Below are 21,792 nucleotides of genomic sequence, written 5' to 3'. Positions count from 1 at the left end.
CTCATTGGAAATACCTACTTACTGCCAGGGCCGTTTATATCCAAATTGATAATTATTCGCACTATATTGGTGTTTTGTTGCATCAAATTTTTATGAGGTGGATCATTAGCCCAATGCTCAACCCCCAACCTGAAGAACCAGGACATATACACATACACTACGGACAATTAAGCTTACTCAATTAACCTATAGCACATGTCTTTGGACTTGTGGGGGAAACCGGAGCACCAGGAGGAAACAGAACCGAACACGGGTAGAGCATGCAAACTCCACACAGAAATGCCAACTGACCTAGTGGGGGCTCAAACCAGCGGCCTACTTGCTGTGAGGCGACAGCACTAACCACTGCGCCATCGTGCCATTGGAAATACTTGGGTCATTAAAATACTTATAAACTTTTATGACTTCAAAAATAATTATATTGTAATCAATCTTAAGATTCTTTGCCCCATCAAGGGTTAATTAATGCTCGATTGTGTATGCATAATACATTTAATGCCTTATACAGTTTAACCTTTTCTGTAAAGCGACCTTGAGTTTAGAAAAAAACTATATAAATAAAACTTAATTTACACAAGCCAGCGACTTCACTGCAAGGGTAATGATTAGCATCTTGGAACAGCAGCAGTTTTACCTCAAACCAATGAAGTATGATAACATCCACAGATTATTCGTTTATTTACTCTGCTTAACTCAAGGAGTGTGCAAAAAGAAGCCATCCGTAACGGTGAAGCAGATATTCTGCTGAAATGCTATAGCCATCGTTGCAGCAAAAGAACTGGATACATAAATACGGACACAGACTGGCATTACTTGAGCAGGTTATTTAGACTCCTTTTGTAAAAAAATAAAAAATAAAAACAGTACATCTGTGATCATATTTTTCCATCAGTCAATTCATACAACATAAAGCATTAGAATTGTGAGCAACAAAATACACTCGCTGGCCACTTTATTAGGTACACCTATCCAACTGCTTGTTAACGCAAATTTCTAATCAGCCAACCACATAGCAGCAACTCAATGCATTTAGGCATGTAGACATGGTCAAGATGATCTGCTGCAGTTCAAACCAAGCATCAGAATGGGGGGAAAAAGATGATTTGAGTGACTTTGAATGTGGCCTGGTTGTTGGTGCTAGACTGGCTGGTTTGATTATTTTAGAAACTGCTGATCTATATATTCAGGAACAACCATTTCTAGGGTTTATAGAGAATGGTCCGAAAAAGAGAAAATATCTAGTAAGCAGCAGTTCTGTGGGTGCAAATGCCTTGTTGATGCTACAGATCAGAGGAGAATGGCCAGACTGGTTCAAGCAGATAAAAAGCCAACTAACAACTAAAGTAACAACTAAAGTATGCAAAAGAGTATCTCTGCATGCATAACACGTGAAATCTTGAGGTGTTGAACCTCCAGTCAGCTATAAGAACAGGAATCTGAGTCTACAGTTTGCACTGGCTCACCAAAATTGGAAAATTAGACAATTAGTCATTTGACGTCAACACCGTAAAAGCATGGATCCATCCTGTCTTGTATCAACGGTTCAAGCTGGTGGTGGTGGTGTAATGGTATGAGGGATATTTGCTTGGCACACTTTGGGCTCATTAGTACCAATTAAGCATTGTGTCAATGCCACAGCCTATCTGAGTATTGTTGCTGAACATGTGCATCCCTTTATGACCACAGTGTACCCATCTTCTGTTGACTACTTCCAGCAGGATAACGCCCCATGTCATAAAGAGTGAATCATCTCAGACTGGTTTATTGAATATGGCAATGAGTTCACTGTACTCAAATGGCCTCCACAGTCACCAGTTCTCAATCCAATAGAGCAGCTTTGACATGCGATGGAAGGGGAGATCCGCATCATGGACGTGCAGCCGACAAATCTGCAGGAACTGCATGATGCTATCATGTCAATGTGGAGCAAACTCTCTGAGGAATTTTCCAGTATCTTGTTGAATCTATTCCACAAAGGATTAGGGTAGTTCTGAAGGCAAAAGGGGGTCCAACCCAGTTCTAGTAAGGTGTATCTAGTAAAGTGGCAGGTGAGTGTATACATGCTGTATAACATAAAACATTTACAAAATAATTGCTGGGGAATCATCTCTGACAAACTTTTGATATTGAAATTTGCAATTGCATTCTTTAATATTTAATTGTTTAGAACAGTCATAACTATAACATACAATTGTTTTGGTGACTAATGAGGACTCTACATAAGCAAAATTTATTTTATATTGTAAAAACTCATTATTTACTCTTACCCTGCTCTTAAACCTAACCTTTAATTAAGCATAATTAAGGCAATGTAGCAAAATTTATATTGGAAAAAGACAGCATTCATGTGTTCACTTTCCACAAACACACTAATTATTAAAATACTTCTTCGAGTGATTAACAAACCGTAGGAACCAGGACCACAGGAATGATGATGAGATTGACAATTCAAGACCTGACACAGACTGAACAAAAATCAGGAGTATAAATGCACAGGCAATTTGACAAATAACAAACAGAGGTAAACCTACGTGGAACTAATGAACACTAACAAATGGCGGGGAAATAGAACAAAGGAATCACATGGTACAAACAAAAGCACATGGAACGCATGGCAGGAACCTGACATTTAAGTATGGTTTTTAAGCATTTTAAATTATCAGGACACATGTCCTCAGAAACCTAGGTCATATAGATGTCATTAGGCAAATTTCTTGTAAACTACATAAACCAGTACACACACAACAATGCATGTTTTCACACATCAACAATAAATGTCAATAAATATCCCTGTTAAACTAATAAGTTTAATTAAATGTCACAAATATCAAGTTCTACATTACAATGAGAAAACACACAAACAATTATGAGGCTCATTCTGAAAACGGAGGCCTATATACATCTCTGAAGATCACAAATTATGTAGCCAGAAGTACGTATGGCTGCATTTTGTCTTTAAAAACAAATGCTACAGGATGAAATGACACGCTTACCAGCTGACCGCTTACCTCTGTATGGACGGCTTTACTGCTATAACCAGTTTGTCCAGTTAGCGTGCAGTGTATGTTGGCAGATGTGAGACGCATAGACGAGTAAATAAACAAGTAAATAACAGGGTGAGATTGTGGTACAATCTGAAAATGTGGTAAAATCAGCTGAGGGTATTTCTTTTTCTGGATTGCTTTTAAAAACTGTTGGTTGAGTTTAGGGAAGTGGATGAGTGGGTCAGTCAGTCCTTTTGAAAACACTATTGGTTGGGTTTAGCAATGGAGGAGGGTGGGTCATTGGAGTCTGTCAGTAAAGCTGTGGTCACACTTGACTTTTCTTCCCATAGACTTCCATTTATATGTAAGCAAATTTGTCAGACCGGAAACGCAGGGTCATGAGTTAAGTTTTGCAGGGCGCTGCGGTGCAAAGTTCAAGCTTGGTAAACTCTGACCTGCGAAATCGCATCACTTGACTGCGTGAGACCAATCGAGGATCAAAACATGACCTCTCTGGACAGAAATTTAAAACATGGAGCAATCGCTCACTTTTTTAAATGTCTAATAAGCTTGTTTAATCCCGCCCCTTTTCGCAGCTCGACAGAATTTCGCTCACATAAAGCCCAATGTGACTGCAGCTTCAGTCATTCAGTCAGTTGACAGTCAGTCAACAGCAGCCTCTGGTGGATTTATGCAAGAACAGCAGGCAAGAATGGCACTCGTGAGAAAATTCTCAGAACTGAAAACGCATACACAGCGACCTCTGGTGAATTTGTGAAAAAAAAAAAACTGCAAAAAGAACAAAGCTCTTGAGACGTATTTAGCACTCTACAGAAATGTATATAGGGGTACGTTTTCAGAATGACCTTGGTTTGCAATCATGATATACAGGCAATCTTTTTTTTTAACAGTAATTATAATATGATTGTAATTGACATAAACAGAATAATTTGGTATTAACGCACTCAATAATTTGGATTACATTTACGATGTCTTCATACTGCCTTAAGCTTGACAATGAATGGATAAGAAAAGAGAATGAGAGTGTTTTGAATGTATGAAGTATTTTCATTGGTGTTCTGAAGATAAGCTTCTAATTTTTTCAGAATGACAGGATGTAAACCATCTCTTGAACATGAATGGTTTTAAACTGTCCCGTGTAGCTTTGGATTTACTCTTGGGGCTGTTGTTCTGACAGAAAACAAATCTTCTCCAAAGTTACAGTGAAGCGTCAACACAGCATGATTCTGCCACCATCATGGTTCACATAGCAGGGATGCTGTGTTTCTGATGAATAGTGTTTATACTGCCAAACATGCCGTTTAGTCTGATGGCCAAAAACTCGATTTTGGTCTCTCCAGATAAAACCTTTCTTCCAGCTGGCTTAGTCTCCACATGGCCAAACTGAAGATATTACATGCGCATTTCTCCCCAATGTCCTTCATCTGAGATCAGTCCATGTATCTTCGCTCTGATTTGAGCTTTTGCAGTGTCCCGATGCAAATTCCACTATAACACTGATTTAATGTGAAATGCAATGATTTATGATACAGCCAATTTAAACAGCATGCTGAGTGAACTAATTCCTAAAACAAACTGGCTGCATTAATTATTATTTTGGTTTCATGTTAAAGGGGTGAGTGATTATACAGTTGAAACCAGTAGTTTACATACACTGTATAAAAAGGCACATAACCATTTTTTAAAAAGTCAGATGTTAATATAACTAAAATCTTTCTCTTTTAGGTAAGTTGGGATTATCAAATTTGTTTCTCTTATGCTTAATAGCAGAATAATAAGAGAGATATGTTTTGAGAAATTGTTATATTTTTTCTTAAAAGTCAAGTTTACATACGATAAGATTAAAATGCCTCTAAAAAGGCTTAGAGGATGGTGTAAAGGTTTTGGAAGTTTCTGATTGGCTAATTGACAACATTTGAGTTAATTGGAGGCACAATTGTTGAATAGTATTTAAGAACAACTTCAAACACAGTGCTTCCATGTGTGACAACATGGGAAAATTAACAAGCCAAAATCAACAAAAAAGCCAGATTACAATTTGCTAAATGACCCTGGGAATAATTTTTGGAGACATGTCCTGTGGTCTGATAGAACTAAGATTGAACTGTTTGGCCATAATGAAAAGTGTTACATTTGGAGGATAAAGGGGAAAGCTTACAAGTCTAGGAACACCATCCCAACTGTGAAGTAAGGGGGCGGCAGCATCATGTTGTGGGTCTGTTTTGCTGCAAGAGGGACTGGACCACTTCAAAGCATAGATGGTATCATGAAAAAAGAACATTATGTAGAAATACTGAAGCAACATCTCAAGACACATTTTTTAAGAATCTTCTAAACAGCTTAAAGTGTCATTTAAAGGCTTAATAGGTTAATTAGGTTAACTAGGCAGGTTAGGGTAATTAGGCAAGTTATTGTATAACGATGGTTTGTTAAATTAGCTTAAAGGAGCTAATAATTTTGTTCTTAAAATGGTGTTTAAAACATTAATAACTACCTTTATTCTTTATTCGAAATAAAACAAATAAGACTTTCTCCAGAAGAAAAAAATATTATCAGACATAATGTGAAAATTTCCTTTCCCCCTTAAACATAATTTGGGAAATATTTAAAAAAGAAAAACAAAAAAGAAGGGGGCGTTCTGACTACATTACTAACTGTGTGTATATATATATATATATATATATATATATATATATATATATATATTATTAAGTTATTATTGTTGTAGACTGAAGTAATTGACAGCTATGATTTGTTCTATTCCTGGTAAGGGTTATAGGGTTTGTGAATGGATATATTTGAAAATTAATCAAAATTAAATATTTCAACAAAATTATTATTATTATTATTATTATTATTATTATTATTATTATTATTATTATTATTATTATTATTATTATTATCATTATTATTGCATTATTAAATGTATTAAATATTTATCTTTTTTTTTTCTTTTTTTTCTTTTTCTTTTTTTGATAGGGCAAGTAAAAATCTTTTCTAACTGGGATATTCAAAAGAATCCTTTGCATTTAGCCCTGTATCAGTCTAAAATGACATCCATGATGGTCTTAATGTCTTAAATTTCTCCAACCTGCAGAAACCCTGATCTTAAAATGTTGCCCTCCAAATCTATCACAATTATCTATATTAGTGTCAGATAGTTGTAGATTTGGGCGACGCAGTGGCGCAGTAGGTAGTGCTGTCGCCTCACAGCAAGAAGGTCGCTGGGTGGCTGGTCTGAGCCTTGGCTCAGTCGATGTTTCTGTGTGGAGTTTGCATGTTCTCCCTGCATTCGCGTGGGTTTCCGCTGTGGCGATCCCGGATTAATAAAGGAACTAAGCTGACAAGAAAATGAAAATAAATGAAGAGTTGTCGATTTTTCAGATTTTTTTATTTATTTATAGATGACACACATGAACACATATGTGTTTTATTCTGTGCTAAATTCCAAGGCCTGAGGCATTGACACAATTTCTGTACCTTGGAGTGATTCTTGACCTTGAAGGAATCTGTCATGGCCTGCCTCTAGCAATTCTCTATGAACAAGCCCACCCAATGGGGCACAGGAGAGATGTGTATCTGATCTCATATGTAGCCTGCCCTGCTCCCTCTATTCCGAAAGCGATGTTATCACAGGCACATGCCATGTTGATATATTTTAGAGGTGCATATATCCGGTATGCAGGTGCACATGTGCAAGATATGGCAATAAAGAAGTGTTATTGAGTACCATTTTGGGACCTTGCAACCTAGGTTAATATAATAAAAAAAGAGCAGATCCAACCTGTCATTTATTTGGCTTTCATCCCTGATGCACATCCACTTGCCACATCCAAAGTGACTTTTGACCCACTACCAGATGTTGACTTAAAGATGCAGGCATTGCCCATGTGATGGAACCTGTTGTGAACTACAGGAAAAGAAAATAAACATGCAAGACTTTGTGTTGGTGTGTCACAGTGGCTCAATGGTTAGTATTGTCGCCTCAAAGCAAGAAGGTCCCTGGTTCGAGTCCCAGCTGGGTCAGTTGGCATTTCTTTGTGGAGTTTGTATGTTCTCCCCACGTGAATTAATTATCCGACTAATTATCAGTAGTGAATGAGTGTGTGTGTGCGTGTGTGAATGAGTGTGTATGGATGTTTCCCAATACTGAGGCTGCATAAAACATATTCCAGAATAGTTTGCATTTATTCCGCTGTGGCGACTACAGGAAAGGAATGAATGAATGTGTTGTTTGTGTTGACAATCTGAAGCATCACAGACATTGAATCGGTTGTCATGCACTATGACATACTACTTAAGAAGAAATTACGTATAGAATCTTGTCCTGATACTGATTTGTTGTTTATGAATCGCCCTGACACCCTCCGTCAAAGCAAAGTGTGCAGAAATAGTAAAAAAAAAAATCTGAACATGCTTTAAAGGTTCACGAAACACCAAAACACATTTTTTGGGCTGTTGACAGTCATAGATGTGAGCCACACTGCTAAAAAAAAAACCACACTATTAGGAGACATATATCAAACAAAAAAAGAGAAAATTGGTTGTTTTTGCATTATTTCGAGCAAATTCATTCTTTCGGTTTTAGACAAATTTTTGAAGCTGCATCACGGCGATTAGATACTTGCATTTAATCCAGCATGGAGAGTGGACGTCACCACCTGCGAGTGCATCATGACGTCTCTGAGCGTTCAGCATTAATTCATGAGAAAGACTTGGTTCAAACCAATCAATGCGCTCTATTGTGAACGAGGTACAACTTCATTAATATACATGATAGCGTCGAAGAAAGTTTTCACCTGTTACAGTGTCCAAACAGCAGAGAGATGCCACATTGTATTGCCAAAACCAGTGGAAGAACAAGAATGTAGAGGCATGGGTCATCAGTGTTTTGTTTGTAAATGTGCTGCAACGAAGGTTTTGTTTTTATTTCCCCGCTATGAGACCGCAGCTGGACTCAAATGTGGATTACAATGCACGCAAAAAATGTTTGTAAAGAACCTTTTTTTTTTTTACCCGAGAGCTTTAAGCATCTGGAAATGATGAAATTCGGATTTGCCGCTCGTCTCCTTTTAAAACTTACACGGCTCCAGTTGGTGTTGATTGTCCTGTCTCTACAGCTTAGGTAAGTGCATGTGATCGGTGTTCTTTGTTTATTCAAATGGCAAATTTAGTTTCGTCAGCAGTACTCTTTCAGTTTTTTAAAGACATACCTTAAAGACATACAGCAATATTAGAGTACAATATTATGGACTGAAAGATCCGCTGAAATACTGCTTTACAAATGTAACCATGTAAACACTTTAATCAAACTATTATCATGGTACAGCATTTTCACTGCATTTTGTGACAGAATAGTCTATAAACACACAACTTTCTGACGCTACCTATCAAGTACATCTAAGTTACCAAGAAATGCAGAGGTTTTTTTCTTCCATTCGCCATGCGGCATCAAACATTCAATTAGAACTACACTCTTTCAGCAGTCCCTCGCATACAATACCTCATTTGTCACGTGGGGGACATGCATGAAATGTAACTGAATGAAAGTGAAAGTGCCAAACTGCAGTTAAAGTTGAAAAATTTATAATTTGGCAAATAATTTGATTACTGTTGTCCATGTAAACACAGTCACTGTCTTTCTCCCCTGCGTCTGTGTTTGTTTTGCCTCTGTGAAAACCAGAGCGTACTCGCATGGAAACTCCCATTTTTATGCAAAAACCTTCCTATTTACCCCCCGACACTCCCACCTAAAACTTTAAAAGTTTTTCCATATCCTTAGGATGTATCCTATAGGTTATATGCACAGCTAGTGTTCCTTCCCATACTGATAAACTTCCGGTGAATGGTTAATATGACTTTTTTCCATTTTATATGGTTGCTTTTACAGCATCGGTGTTGTACTATAATTAAAATATTATCAGTTAAATAGACTTCAGCGTTTATTTAGCTGTTCAAGCGTAAAATGAGATGAAAAGCCATTTACCTGCTTGAGCTCATCAGGATCAGCAGGTGAGCGCAGAAACTATTGAAAATATTGGGGTAAAATAAATGTTCATATTTTAAAGACATGGCATTGAAAAATGTAATTTAATGCAGTGCTTTTTGTACATTATGAGACCCATTTTATATCGTATATCACTCAGGCAGTGGAGATCAATGTTTTTAAAGAAAACACGCAGATTTTGTAACTGCATACAGGTCACCGAAGCGTTTGACCCAAGTTACTGAAAAATTAAAAGTCCTTCCACATACTTCTGCATATACCCTATTCTGCTTATTTCCAACCAGCTCCAACACATGAGACCATTATGTAGTTCAGGTCTGTGCAATTAAGCTGCATTTAACTTTGGATGTCAGATCTGGAAATTACCTTATCATGTTTTACTAAAGAAGTCAGAAAAGCAATCATGTTTACATAAACAGTATAGACAATAAACAAAGTGTTGCATTTTTTAACGTTAGACATCCACATACACCATAGAAACATGTCTACAAAACTTTGGGACTCAAACCATACAAGGGAATATGACAGAAATTTTATAAAAAGTTATTATATATAGCTTGAACTAACTTAGGGTGCAGCCATCTTGAATTCCCAACTTGGAATTGAGGCAGATTGAGTTCCAAAAAAGGAACCCAGACTTTTATTAGTTGTTCTTTTATAAAACCTGACATAAAAGTTCCAACGTCTTACATATGATGACAAATTGAATGCAGCCTTATGGTACATGCTAAACTCTGCAGGATAGAGTGCTAATGTGATACACTAAGGGAACTACAATGATCCATTTTTTAAGTGTTTCATTCTTGCAAATTATGTTTAATTATAAACTAATTTCGAGAGGATCACGTGATTATGTTTGACCACGGCTGGTCCTGCATTAGCCATCGTATAATTTACCAATCAGATGAATCCAAAGACACTATAAATAACCTGATTTTTTTTTACCTCTGTTATCATCTTGAAGAATCCCCCATTCACCTCTACTCCTCCCCCTCTTTCCTAGATTAATCCAGGTATAGGACAGCATGGTAGCTCAGTGGTTAGCACTGTTATCTCACAGCACGAAGAAAGCCACTGGTTCGAGTGCCGGTCAGGCCAGTTAGCAATTCTGTGTGGAGATTATGTGTTTGCATGGGTTTCCCCCAGGTACTCCAGTTTCCTCCCACAGTCCAAAGACATGCAGTATACGTGACTGATTAAACCAAATTGGCACAGCATTTAGTTCTAGACTTCCAACATAGGTCTTTCAGTCAGTGGTCTAACAGGCCGTGGCAACTTTCAATCATCATCAAAAGGCCCAAAGATTTAATTTAGGGGAGCTCTCGAGACTTAACTGAGCTCAGACTCCGCTCTCGCCCTACAAAACGGGAGGCAGCCCTGGGCTCAAGGATCTTCTGAGCTCAGGGCTGTCTCCTGGGACAGCATACCAAACACCCCTTATCAATCATTAGCTAAGTGTGAACTCTCGAAACCCTGCTTATAGCAGGCACAGTAGAAAGTGTTCTCTTATGCAGCATACACGATTAGCACAAACAGCTTACAACAAATAGTTTGCATGGTTAGTGCAGAAAACCTTGAGATCAAACACTGATTCATACATTCTGCATTAAGACATAGACTGGTGTCAGGGAGGGTACTGCCACAAATACATAATGTATTCAAGACTTTTCTTTGGTTCCTTGCCACGAACACTGATGGTACCATCAGTTTTTTTGGCAAGATTTCATGTACTTATATGTCCATATGTATAACAAGACTAATGAGAAAGCTAAGCCTTGGTGGACACAGGCCAGTGGTGGGCAAATTTAACCCAGCAGAGGTCCAATCTTAAAAATATTTGATCAAACTGCTATAAAAATCTCATCTGCGTGTAGCTTTCTATTAGATACTAAACCTGGATTTGTTTTTTTCTGCTGTTTGATAAAGGTTGGACTGGAACTCTGCAGGATTGTGGCTCTCCAGGACAGAACTGGTCAATCCCTGACATAGGCAGGATATAATTAAGATTTTATAAAAGTACTAAAATATTTAAAGCTACTTAAAATTAAGAAAAGTGAATTTATCTAAGTAATTATAACAAAATTAATTCGGACAGGCAGCAATGCAAGTATATTTGGGTAATATGCTTTTGGAGCAATGTTTATTTAGAACTTAATCAGCCAATTAAAATGGTCTCTAAGATTCAAGTGGCAAGTTTATTTGCAGCAAAGTGAACGTCTAGGTTATATGTCAGCACTTTATTGTGTACATTTCAGCTTCTAGTGTAAATCGATGTGGGTGTTTAGATATTTTCTTTACACACAAATGTTTTCTAGTCCTGCTGGTGTAATAACTATAACATCTGTACTGGTGTCTACAGTAATTTAGCTAAGTGTGTGTGTGTGTGTGTGTGTGTGCATACATATATATATATATATATATATATATAGAGTGCAGGTGTGTTAATGTTAGTCCATGTGTGGGGACAGAGGAAGAACTCGTTCAGTTAGCCAAATCATACAGTATTTCTGCACCTAAATATGACACCTAAGGTGAGCTTTATGAAGCTGAAAACAGACATCTTATTAAAAAAAATCAAAATAAAACACTAGCAGAGAGCCCTGTTTTACCTCCTCCTGGAGTTTTGGTACAGAGCCATCCACAATTGCCCTCACAACCTGCATGTGGGCAAAAGCTCAAAAACCTCCCGGAGCAGCCATTAAGCCAAATGGTACCACTCCCCCCTGTGACAAGCCTCTTTTAAGAACACTTCAGCCTTATAGAAAGCACTGTAATTTGAGAGCATGCATCTCCGCAGGACACATCTGAGCTGTGGATGCACTCCTGAAGCACTCAAGCCATGCTTTTCATTTAGTTTTGGCTTTTTGGTGCTAAAATTTTGTTGTGGTTTTAGTCAGTCCTTTCTTCAGAGTCTACTACAGGGGGACATGCAGAGAAGGCAAGGGAGGTAGCGTCTCCTCAAAAAATTGGATGAGAAGACACGTGTGAGTAGTGTACTATCACATGGGAAGCGAGACTTGTGCCAGTAGTATACTATGGTGAGGAAAGCAAGATTTGTGCAAATAGTATACATTGACTAGCGATGTGAGACTCATGTGAGATGTGAGATAGCGATGTGAGATGTAGGGGAGACTCGTGCGAGTAGTATGCTGTTGTGTGCAAGTAGGGAGGCTAGGCACACACGTCAGTAGCATAGTATGACACAGAATGTGAGAACTGTGCATAAATAGCATACTATGACAAGATAAGTGAGACATCTCGGACTAGCATGCCAGGACAAGGAAGGTGAGCCTCGTGTAAGTAATATACTATGACTTGGGGGACAATATGGATGTAACCATACTATGGCAAGAGAGGAAAAACACGTAAGTATCATACTATGATGAGAGACTCATGCTCGTAGTGTATTTTGGCAAGAGAGGTGAGACACTTGTGGCTTGCGTATTACGGTGTGGGAGGCAAGACACATGCAACAAGTACTATGGTGAGGAAGCCATTATGTGTGCTAGTAGTATACTATGACAAGGGAGACATAATAATTATTCTAATAATTATAATAATAATAATTATAATAATAACAGTTCTATACATTTAAATAGCGCTTTTCTGGACACTCAAAGTGCTTTACACATTTTTAGGGGGGAATTTTTTTATCCACCAAAGGAGGCGAGACACTTTAGAGTAGGGTACTGTGGCATGGGACGCAAAAGACATGCAAGAAGTATACTATGGCGAGGTAGCCAAGATGCATGTGAATCGTATATCATGGTGAGAGAAGCAAAATTTATGCGAAGAGTATATTAGGACCAGCGAGAGACAAGGCATGCATGAGTAGCATACTATATCAAGTGAAGGGAGATTCATCTGCGAGTAGCATACTAGGACAAGGAAGTTAGAGTAATATACTATGCGAGGGAGTCAAGATGCACACAAGCAGCATACTATGGCAAGAGTGGTATTACATGTGTGAGAGTAGCATACTATGGCTTGGGAGACAAGATGCATTTGAGCATACTATGGCAAAGGGAGGCAAGACGTGTGCATGACTAGCATATTATGGCAAGAGAGACAAAACTCAAACTCGTAGTATATAATGGCGAGGGAGGCGAGATACTTTCGAGTAGGGTACTGTGGCCTGAAAGGCAAAAGACATGCAAGAAATATATTATGGCAAGGAATCCAAGAGGCATTTAAGTAGAATACTATGGTGAGAGAGGCAAGACTTGTGCAAATAGCATAGTATGACAAGGGAGAGACAAGACCTGTGGATGACTTGTATACTATGATGAAAGAGACAAACTCAAGCTTGTATATACTATGACAAAGGAGGTGAGGCACTTTCAAGAAGCATAATGTGGCATGGGAGGCAACACACATGCAAGAAGTAAACTATGACAAGTTAGCCAAGATGCATGTGAGTTGTATATCAATGTGAGGGAGTCGAGACTTGTGCAAATAGTATATTAGGACCAGGGAGACACAAGGCATGCATGGGTAGCATACTCTAGCAAGGGAAGGGAGATTCATCTGCGAGTAGCATACTAGGACAAGTACGTTACAGCAAGACATGTGCATGAGTAGCATACAATGGCATGTGAGGCAAAATGCATTTCAAAATACTATGGCAAGGGAAGAAAGACACTCTCACTTCTGCAGATCTATGTGCCCTCCAGAAACTTGCGTTCTGTGAATGGATGTCGCCTCGTGGTTCCATCCCAAAGAGGGAAGAAATCACTTTCATGAACGCTCACGCTCAATCTGCCCAGTTGGTGGAATGAACTCCCTAACTGCATCAGAACGGCAGAGTCACTCGCTATTTTCAAGAAACGACGAAAAACTCAACTATTTAGTTTCCACTTCACTTCCTAATCTGCAATTGCCTCTCTGGATGTCAAACTAATTGTCCCCCCCCCCCCCCAAAAAAATTCTAATACTTTCCTTCTTAGACTTTACAGACCTGAAACTTGCCTATAGCACTTATTCATTGTTGCTCTTATAGTTGTGTAAGCTGCTTCCTTGTCCTCATTTGTAAGTCACTTTGGATAAAAGCAACTGCTAAATGACTAAATGTAAAATGTAAATGTAATGTAAATGCATGATTAGCATACTATGATATGAGAGGTGACACCTGTAGTATACCATGCAAGATAGTCAAGATTCAAACAAGTAGCATGCTCTTGCAAAAGTGTCAAGATGGCAAGACTATGGCTTGGGAGACAAGATGAATATGAGCATAATATGGCAAAGGAGGCAACACAGGTGTGTACTATGACAGGAGAGGTGAGACTTGTGGTACTTGTATATACTGGTAAGGGTGTATAGGCACTTGCAAGTGGCATACTGTGGCATAGGATGTGAAACACATGAAAGAAGTATACTATGGCGAGGGAGACCGGATGCATGACAGTAGTATACTAAGGCAAGGGAAGGGAGATTCATCTGCGATTAGCGTACTAGAACAAGGAAGTTAAAGAAATATACTATGCAAGGGTGTAGAAATTACGACAAGTAGCATACTATGCCAAGGGTGGCAAGACATGTTAGTAGCATACTATGGCATGGAAGATAAGCATGTGATGCATTTGAGGATACTATGATGAGGGAGATGAGATGCTTTGGAGGCAGGACAAATGTGCAAGAAGTTAAAAATTTCTCAACGATTTTAAAAGCCTATGTTCGGGCACATTTTGCTGCTTGTAAGTTTGCTCTCTGAGTGACAGAACGCAATGTTGAACATGTTATTAGTGCTTATTTGATGTTTGATACATTCAATAAGTGTGTTTTCTTTGAGCAGCTAAATGTTTCAGTTCATATACCTGACTGATTGTATGTAATGGTAAAATTGTATACATGAAGTAAAACTGAAAACTGAGCAAGCAGTGCATTGTGACGCATCAAGATATTGAATTAAACTGAATCAATGACATGATCATCATAATCGAACTGAACCATGAGACCAGTGTAGGTTCACACCCCTCGTAATAAATAACCTACATGACTCAGAATTAGCATTAGCATTCCAACAAATATATCAATCTTTACCAAAGTCTGCTGATTACATCTGAGGATGTGACCTGTGACGCAAAAGCTTTAGCAAAGCCTATTGAAAAGGTTGTGGTGACTCAACTTCAGGCCACGTCTGCAGGGAAACAGCCAGACTGTATAGATCAATAGTGGAGCTTCACAGATTATGTCCATTGATTTTAGCATGCAGACCGCAGAGCATGACTGAGATTGTAAATGTCGGATTGTGCTTGCAGGAGCTGAGGGTGCAGTGTTCAGCAACTCAGTGGAGACGCCACACGTGAGGGCCGAGCCGTTCAAAGAGTTACGGTAAGACAATTTTAGAAATTATGATATCATTGTTGAATTATATTGGATATATTCCAAGGTGACATTCCAACTAATATATTTAGGTTTACTGACCACATTGCAGGTGAAAACTGACAATATTAAAAAGACTTTTACTATTAAACTAAGAAAATGCCAAAATGATAGAAGCTCTTAAAACAAAAAAGTTATTTATATATGCATTCATTAATTTTCTTTCTCAGTCTCTTTATTAATCTGGGGTCGCCACAGCAGAATGAACCACCAACTTAACCAGCATATGTTTTACGCAGCGGATGCACTTCTATCTGCAACCCATCTCTGGGAAACATCCATAAACACTCTGTCACGCTCATACACTACAGACAATTTAGCCTACCCAATTCACCTGTTCCGCATGTCTTTGGTATGTGGGGGAAACCGGAGCACCCGTAGGAAACCCACGCGAACGCGGGGAGAACATGCAAACTCCACACAGAAATGACAACTGACCAAGCCAAGGCTCGAATCAGCGACAGTGCTACCTACAGCACCACCGCGTCACCATAGTTATTTAAATACTTCATATTCTATTCTGTACATTAACTCTGTTATGTGACAAGACTTTTGTCTAAGCAAAGTCAGATTTTTCTGTTCTAATTAAAAATCAAGGCATGATCATATATTATTTGGGTGAAAAAGGCATAATCTACAGGCCTTTGCCTTTTAAATAAGCCACTTCTGATACCAACTGATCAACTACAAGTCAAGTTATTATTTGTTGTTCCTAAACTTTGGATAGGCGACAAGACTTTTGTCAGGTAGTCTATACTGATAGGCTAAATCTGCTGGTTTTAAAATGCGTCCTTTTTAGTAACAATCAACCATTAACAACTGTTTGATCGATTAAAAGGGTCAAATTTATATTAATAATACATATTATTATCATTTATTATTATTTTATTTTAAAGAAACAAATCAGGGAAAACTATTTCACAAACCCGCCAAAATTTATTTATTTTTTATTAATGAAATAAATAAATTCTTACATACGGTCATATTAGCAGAAATAAAATGCTGATTCCCAAATCAAAATGATGTTTTGAAGTATTTATGTGTGTGTTTGTGCAAGCTTTTGAAGAATTCTAAATGATTGAACACTTCAGGATTCTTACTTAAAGAAGCTTTTTTTCCCCTTTGGAATATACTGTTTATAGATCTGCATCTGCCAGCATTATCCAAATCATTAACAACAAGCCCTTCACCAAAGTACAGCTGCAGAAGAAGCCACATTCAGAGATGCGCTATCAAGCTGCATAGGGAGATGATTGCACGTCGATTGCAATTTCCCACACAGAGCGTAATGATCAAAGATTGCGAGGGAAAAAAAAAATGATTCTTTTCCAGCTAGCACTACACGTGTCTCTGTTGAGAGCTACAAAAGGAGGGAAATAAAGCCTGCATTTGTGCAAATTCCACTTATCCGTAAATTTAGGTTTTTTACCTTATGCGTCTTGCTGACAGCAGATTATAGAGCACCTCTGTAAGCTTTTTCCGAGAGCAGAGAGGAAGGGTGGGCCCGATTCGGATTACCGTTTTTTAAATGCTTCACTAACAGTGGTAATGACAGTCACAAGGAAACAGGAAGAGGAAACTGAGAACTTATCCAACGCAGCTTATTAAAGAAACTCCTGAATGGAGGTTTAGTACAGACTGTTGTCAGCACTTTTGCATCTAAAGACACTAGTAAAACAGAAAGGATGTCAGTTCTATATTATTTTAATGGCTTTTGATTGGTTTGAATGCAGTTGATGTTTTCTTCGAAGCTATCGGAGGCAGTCACACCATTGTCTAAACTCAGACAAATGTTTCATATTATTGCAGGCTTGCGAAATGCAATCAGATACATTGTTCTGCGGTTATTATTGGTCAGTGTAGTAGCTGGAAAAGATAAGAGTTATACATTAGACCAATGTCATTGTCATGTAATAACGCTGCAGATAAAAATCCCAACTCCTCCAATACGCCGCTTCCGAAGAGCAAGCCACGCATTATGAGAGTTCTTGAGGGTGTAATTTCTCTGAAAGCTTTGAGCAATTACAGCCAATTTAAGTGTCATTTTCTGCTTTTGTCGCACCAAATGTCACAATAAAATATGTCTCTGGCCTGTATGTAGTATCTGAGGCATGTTTGGAGAAAGTGCTGGCACTGTAAAGTACAGTTTACGCATTGTGAAGCTACTCATTAAGACCACGGCAGTGTCTTGTATACATGGAGACAAAGGAAGATCAATGTGCGTGTTCCTGGCGCCACCTTCTCTTGGACGCGAGTGCTTTCCTGTCCTGATCGATGCCTGGATGCTCATCAAAATCTAATTAAAGTAGATTCTCATTAACTAAAACAAACACGTGAAGCGCAATGCCAATACCCCGAGCAGAAGGCTTGAACATGAACTGGAGAGCATTGGCAACTGGGTCAGATATGGCAGGGAATGCACATTTTGCAGGAAATAATGAGCAATGAATGGCCTGGGGGGAGAGAGGGGCTCTTTTAGAATGGTCCGAAAACACATTTCTGGATTGTTGCTGTGTGTTCTGCTGATGGGGCAAGCAGCAGTGAAGCCACCAGTGCAGACAGGTGATGTGGCTTATCAAGCTTTCTGTGATGTACAAGGACACCTCAGTGACAGCTGTCAATCAAATGTAGAACAGTGGTTAAGGACATTTGGTGGATTCTCTCTCAAAACGAAGAGTACATTTATAGGACAGCAATACAGTATTGTATTGTACCCTCTAGTTCACACACAAATACATTACACACACCAGTTACCTTTCTGGGGACCTGTCATAATCCCTTGCACTGCAATGGGGTATACAGTGCATTCGGAAATCCTAGTGCTTCACTTTTTTCCCCATTTTTTATGTTACAGCCTTATTTCAAAATGGATTAAATAAATGTATTTCCTCAAAATTCTACACACAATATTCCATAATGACAATGTGAAAAAAGATTTTTGGAAATTTTCATGTCATGTCATTTTCATCCGCTTATCCGGGGCCGGGTCGCAGGGGCAGCAGTCTTAGGAGAGAACTCCAAACTTCCCCCTCCCCAGACATTTCCTCCAGCTCCTCCACGGGGATCCCAAGGTGTTCCCAATCCAGCCGAGAGACATAGACCCTCCAGCGTGTCCTGGGTCTTCCCCGAGGTCTCCTCCCTGTGGGACCTGCTTGGAATACCTCTCTAGGTAAGCATCCTGGTGGCATCCAAAACAGATGCCCGAGCCACCTCGGTTTGACGTCTCTCGATGTGGAGGAACAGCGGCTCTACTCTGAGCTTCTCCCGGGTGACAGAACTCATCACCCTGTCTATGGGGTGCGCCCTGCCATCTTGCAAAGGAAACTCATTTTGGCCACTTGTATGCAAGATCTTGTCCTTTCAGTCATGACCCGAAGCCTTAGGTGAGAGTAGGAACGTAGATTGACCGGTAAATCGAGAGCTTTAGCTTTCGGCTTAGCTCCTTCTTTACCACAACGGACCGATACATCAACCATATTACTCCTGCCGCTGCACCAATCCACCTATTAATCTCACGTTCCATCCTTCTATCACTCATGAACAAAACCCCAAGATACTTGAACTACTCCACCTGGGGTAAGGACTTTCCTCCAACCTGGAAATGAAAAAACACCTTTTTTAAAGTGAAGCACCATGGCCTAAGAATTGAAGGTGCTGATTTTCAACACGAACACAGGGAGAACATGCAAACTCCACACAGAAATACCCAGCCAAGGCTCTAACCAGCGACTTTCTTCCTGTGAGGCCACCTTGCTGCCTTTATTTTATTTTACTTTTTTTGTTTTTCAGCAGAGCAGTGTCTGAAATCCTCAATATTTTTCTAAAGTTTTGACTAAATGTTTTTTTTCTATTCAGTTTTTCAACCTTTTCAATGCATTTTTTTAATTATTTTAGATTTTGACCTATATATATATATATATATATATATACATATATATATATATATATATATATATATATATATATTATATATATATATAATATATATATATATATATATATATATATATATATATATTTWTATATATATATATATATATATATATATATATATATATATATATATATATATATATATATATATATATATATATGTGTATAAATTTGCATTCTATCCATTCAGTCTGAAGACTTACTCCTTTTTCCTTGTACTTGGCAGGTAGCAATTCTCTGTTTTTCAGCACAAAACGTTTTTTGTCCTTGTAATGTCATGTTGTCGATGTGGATTTACCATTTTATTATCCATCTCCTTTCCCATAATGCAATAGTGAGAAATAATTACACTTTTGAGACACTGGACTGTGGCAGGTACAGACCGCCTGAGCCGCTGTGGAGAATGTGCAGTCCATAAAAGTAGGGAAGGCAGCGAGAATAAATGGAGAAAGAGGCATTCAGTGAAACAATAGGTCATAAAACACGTTTTATAGTCTGCATGTAATATAACGAGCGCTTCTGCGGTATCTCTTATCTTTTCTGTTCAACAGCCATGTCCGTTCTACTTTCGCAGCTTAAGGAGGCGGTAGTAATTATTGAAAGCTTTGCGCTTGGTCATGGAAGCAGAATCGCTGTTTGTGACCTGCTGGTCATCGCTCGGATGCGAGTTGAAAAGAACCCAGAACTGTCTCTCTGAGCCCTACCGCTGCATGTATTTATGGGAGTAATTGGGTGGATGCTGTTCACCGTGCGCAGGGTCGCCGCCACCCTTGGGTCCTTTCATTATCGCTGAATAAATGCACTGCGAATAATCGGCTTAGCCAATGGCAGACTGGAAAATTGTAACAGCAAGCTTGAAATAGTTCTCAGTAAGGGTGTTCTGATGTAAAAAGCTAAATGTCTGGAAATTAGATACCCTGCTGAAACGTGATTGAGGCACGTGTTCTCACCTGTGTGCTGGGGTGTTTTGTTTGCTAGTTTATAAGAGACTGACAGATGCACGCTGTGACCAATATGCAAAAATTAACAAGTTGCCACTAAAATGGCAACAACTATCAAATTTTAGTCTTCTATATGTATGTATCTGTATCTTTATTTCAGTTTCAAAGTTTTAATTTTGTGTTTTTTTTTTGGTTGCTGAATAACAGTAATGATGACTGCATGTTAATTTTGTCTGCTGTCATTTAAAATAATTTCCACAAATGTGTACACTGTAAATTTTTTTTTATTTGTTTAACAAATTTAAAAATATATCAATTTCTTTCAACTTTTTCTTGATCAATCAACTTTTGAAAACAACGGCTTCACTGAACTTAAATTATTTGTCAGTAAACAAAAAATAAGGTGATTGGATTAATATTAGATTATTAGTTTCCTGGAGAGGTAAACTACTTTATAACAAAACTTTTAAGGTTGTGCCAACTGAACATTTTGTGTGTCTGCAGAACTGGAATGCCTAAAGTTGAGTGGGAAAAAAAAATAAAAATCCTTATTTCCTTTTGTGTTTTGTTGTGTACTCAGCTTTTGAAAATATCAGTTGCACCGACCTTAAATGTCTGCAGTTGAGTGAACAAAAAAACTCTTTAGAAATTGGTACTAAGAACTTATACATTATTAAAACAAACAAAAATAATTCAGTTGAAAAAAAAAAATCAAACAGAGAGACAAACCTTAACAAAACATTTATTGGAGAATTACCAACTTACGTCAAACATGAAGTCACATGAGTTCAACCGCGCATATCAAAAAAGACCGGTTGTAATAGCAAACATGTAGTGTTGTGCGATAGGATGCCAAAAATAGAACATTTTAATTTTTTACAGTGCACCACTGCTTTTTTCACTGCCTAACAGCCATCATAAGACCTGAATGGAGTGAGGACCTTATTAAAAGTGCTCGATTCTGCAGTTCACGCTATGCTGAATTATACACATTACTCGTTTTTGATTGCAGCAATGATTTTAGAAAAAGTGTATGATGATTAAATATGGTGAATTAAACTGCGGATATTGAATGCTTAGAATGAAATATAAACAAGTAAGTTCACATACTCTGCCGTACAGATGCAGTTCGCTGTCAGAATGCAGTTGTTTTGCTTTTTGATTATTACCCGGGTCTAGTACAGTTCTGTCTTCTTTCCTTGTCTTTGATTAGGCAGAACTTCGGTTTTTAGCTCTAAAAAGTTTTGAATCTAGTATTCATAGAACGTTATTTCTTGCACATGACCACACAAAACAAATCTGTTGGAATCCAAAGACTTGAAGGCCTTTAGCTTCTCTCTTGTAAAATCACTTGAAGTTTCAATGAGATATTGCAATATGATGAGTATATTTCGGGCTGGATGCTTGGCCATTTCGTCTAATCCAATATCCATTTGGAGAGTGCTATCGCAAATGGACAAATCAGACAAACGCTGCTCACTTAATGTTAATTTTGCAGAATAACTGTGTATATCACTGGGTG

At 38.3% G+C, this 21,792-nt stretch overlaps 1 protein-coding gene across 6 annotated transcripts in view; it reads left to right on the top strand.

Annotated features, from left to right (window-relative positions):
• The window catches only part of sgcd (sarcoglycan, delta (dystrophin-associated glycoprotein)), a 377,956-nt gene that overhangs the window by 325,095 nt on the left and 31,069 nt on the right, over positions 1-21,792 (top strand). For all 6 annotated transcript variants that reach the window (XM_073934267.1, XM_073934268.1, XM_068215786.2 and 3 more), the window contains 1 exon segment: positions 15,273-15,345. In XM_073934267.1, coding sequence (XP_073790368.1) covers positions 15,273-15,345 — 73 coding nt within the window.

Source organism: Danio rerio, chromosome 21 (genome assembly GCF_049306965.1).
Source record: "Danio rerio strain Tuebingen ecotype United States chromosome 21, GRCz12tu, whole genome shotgun sequence".
Taxonomy (NCBI): domain Eukaryota; kingdom Metazoa; phylum Chordata; class Actinopteri; order Cypriniformes; family Danionidae; genus Danio; species Danio rerio.
Note: the sequence above shows the minus strand (reverse complement) of the source record. Positions and strands in the feature narration are given on the sequence as shown.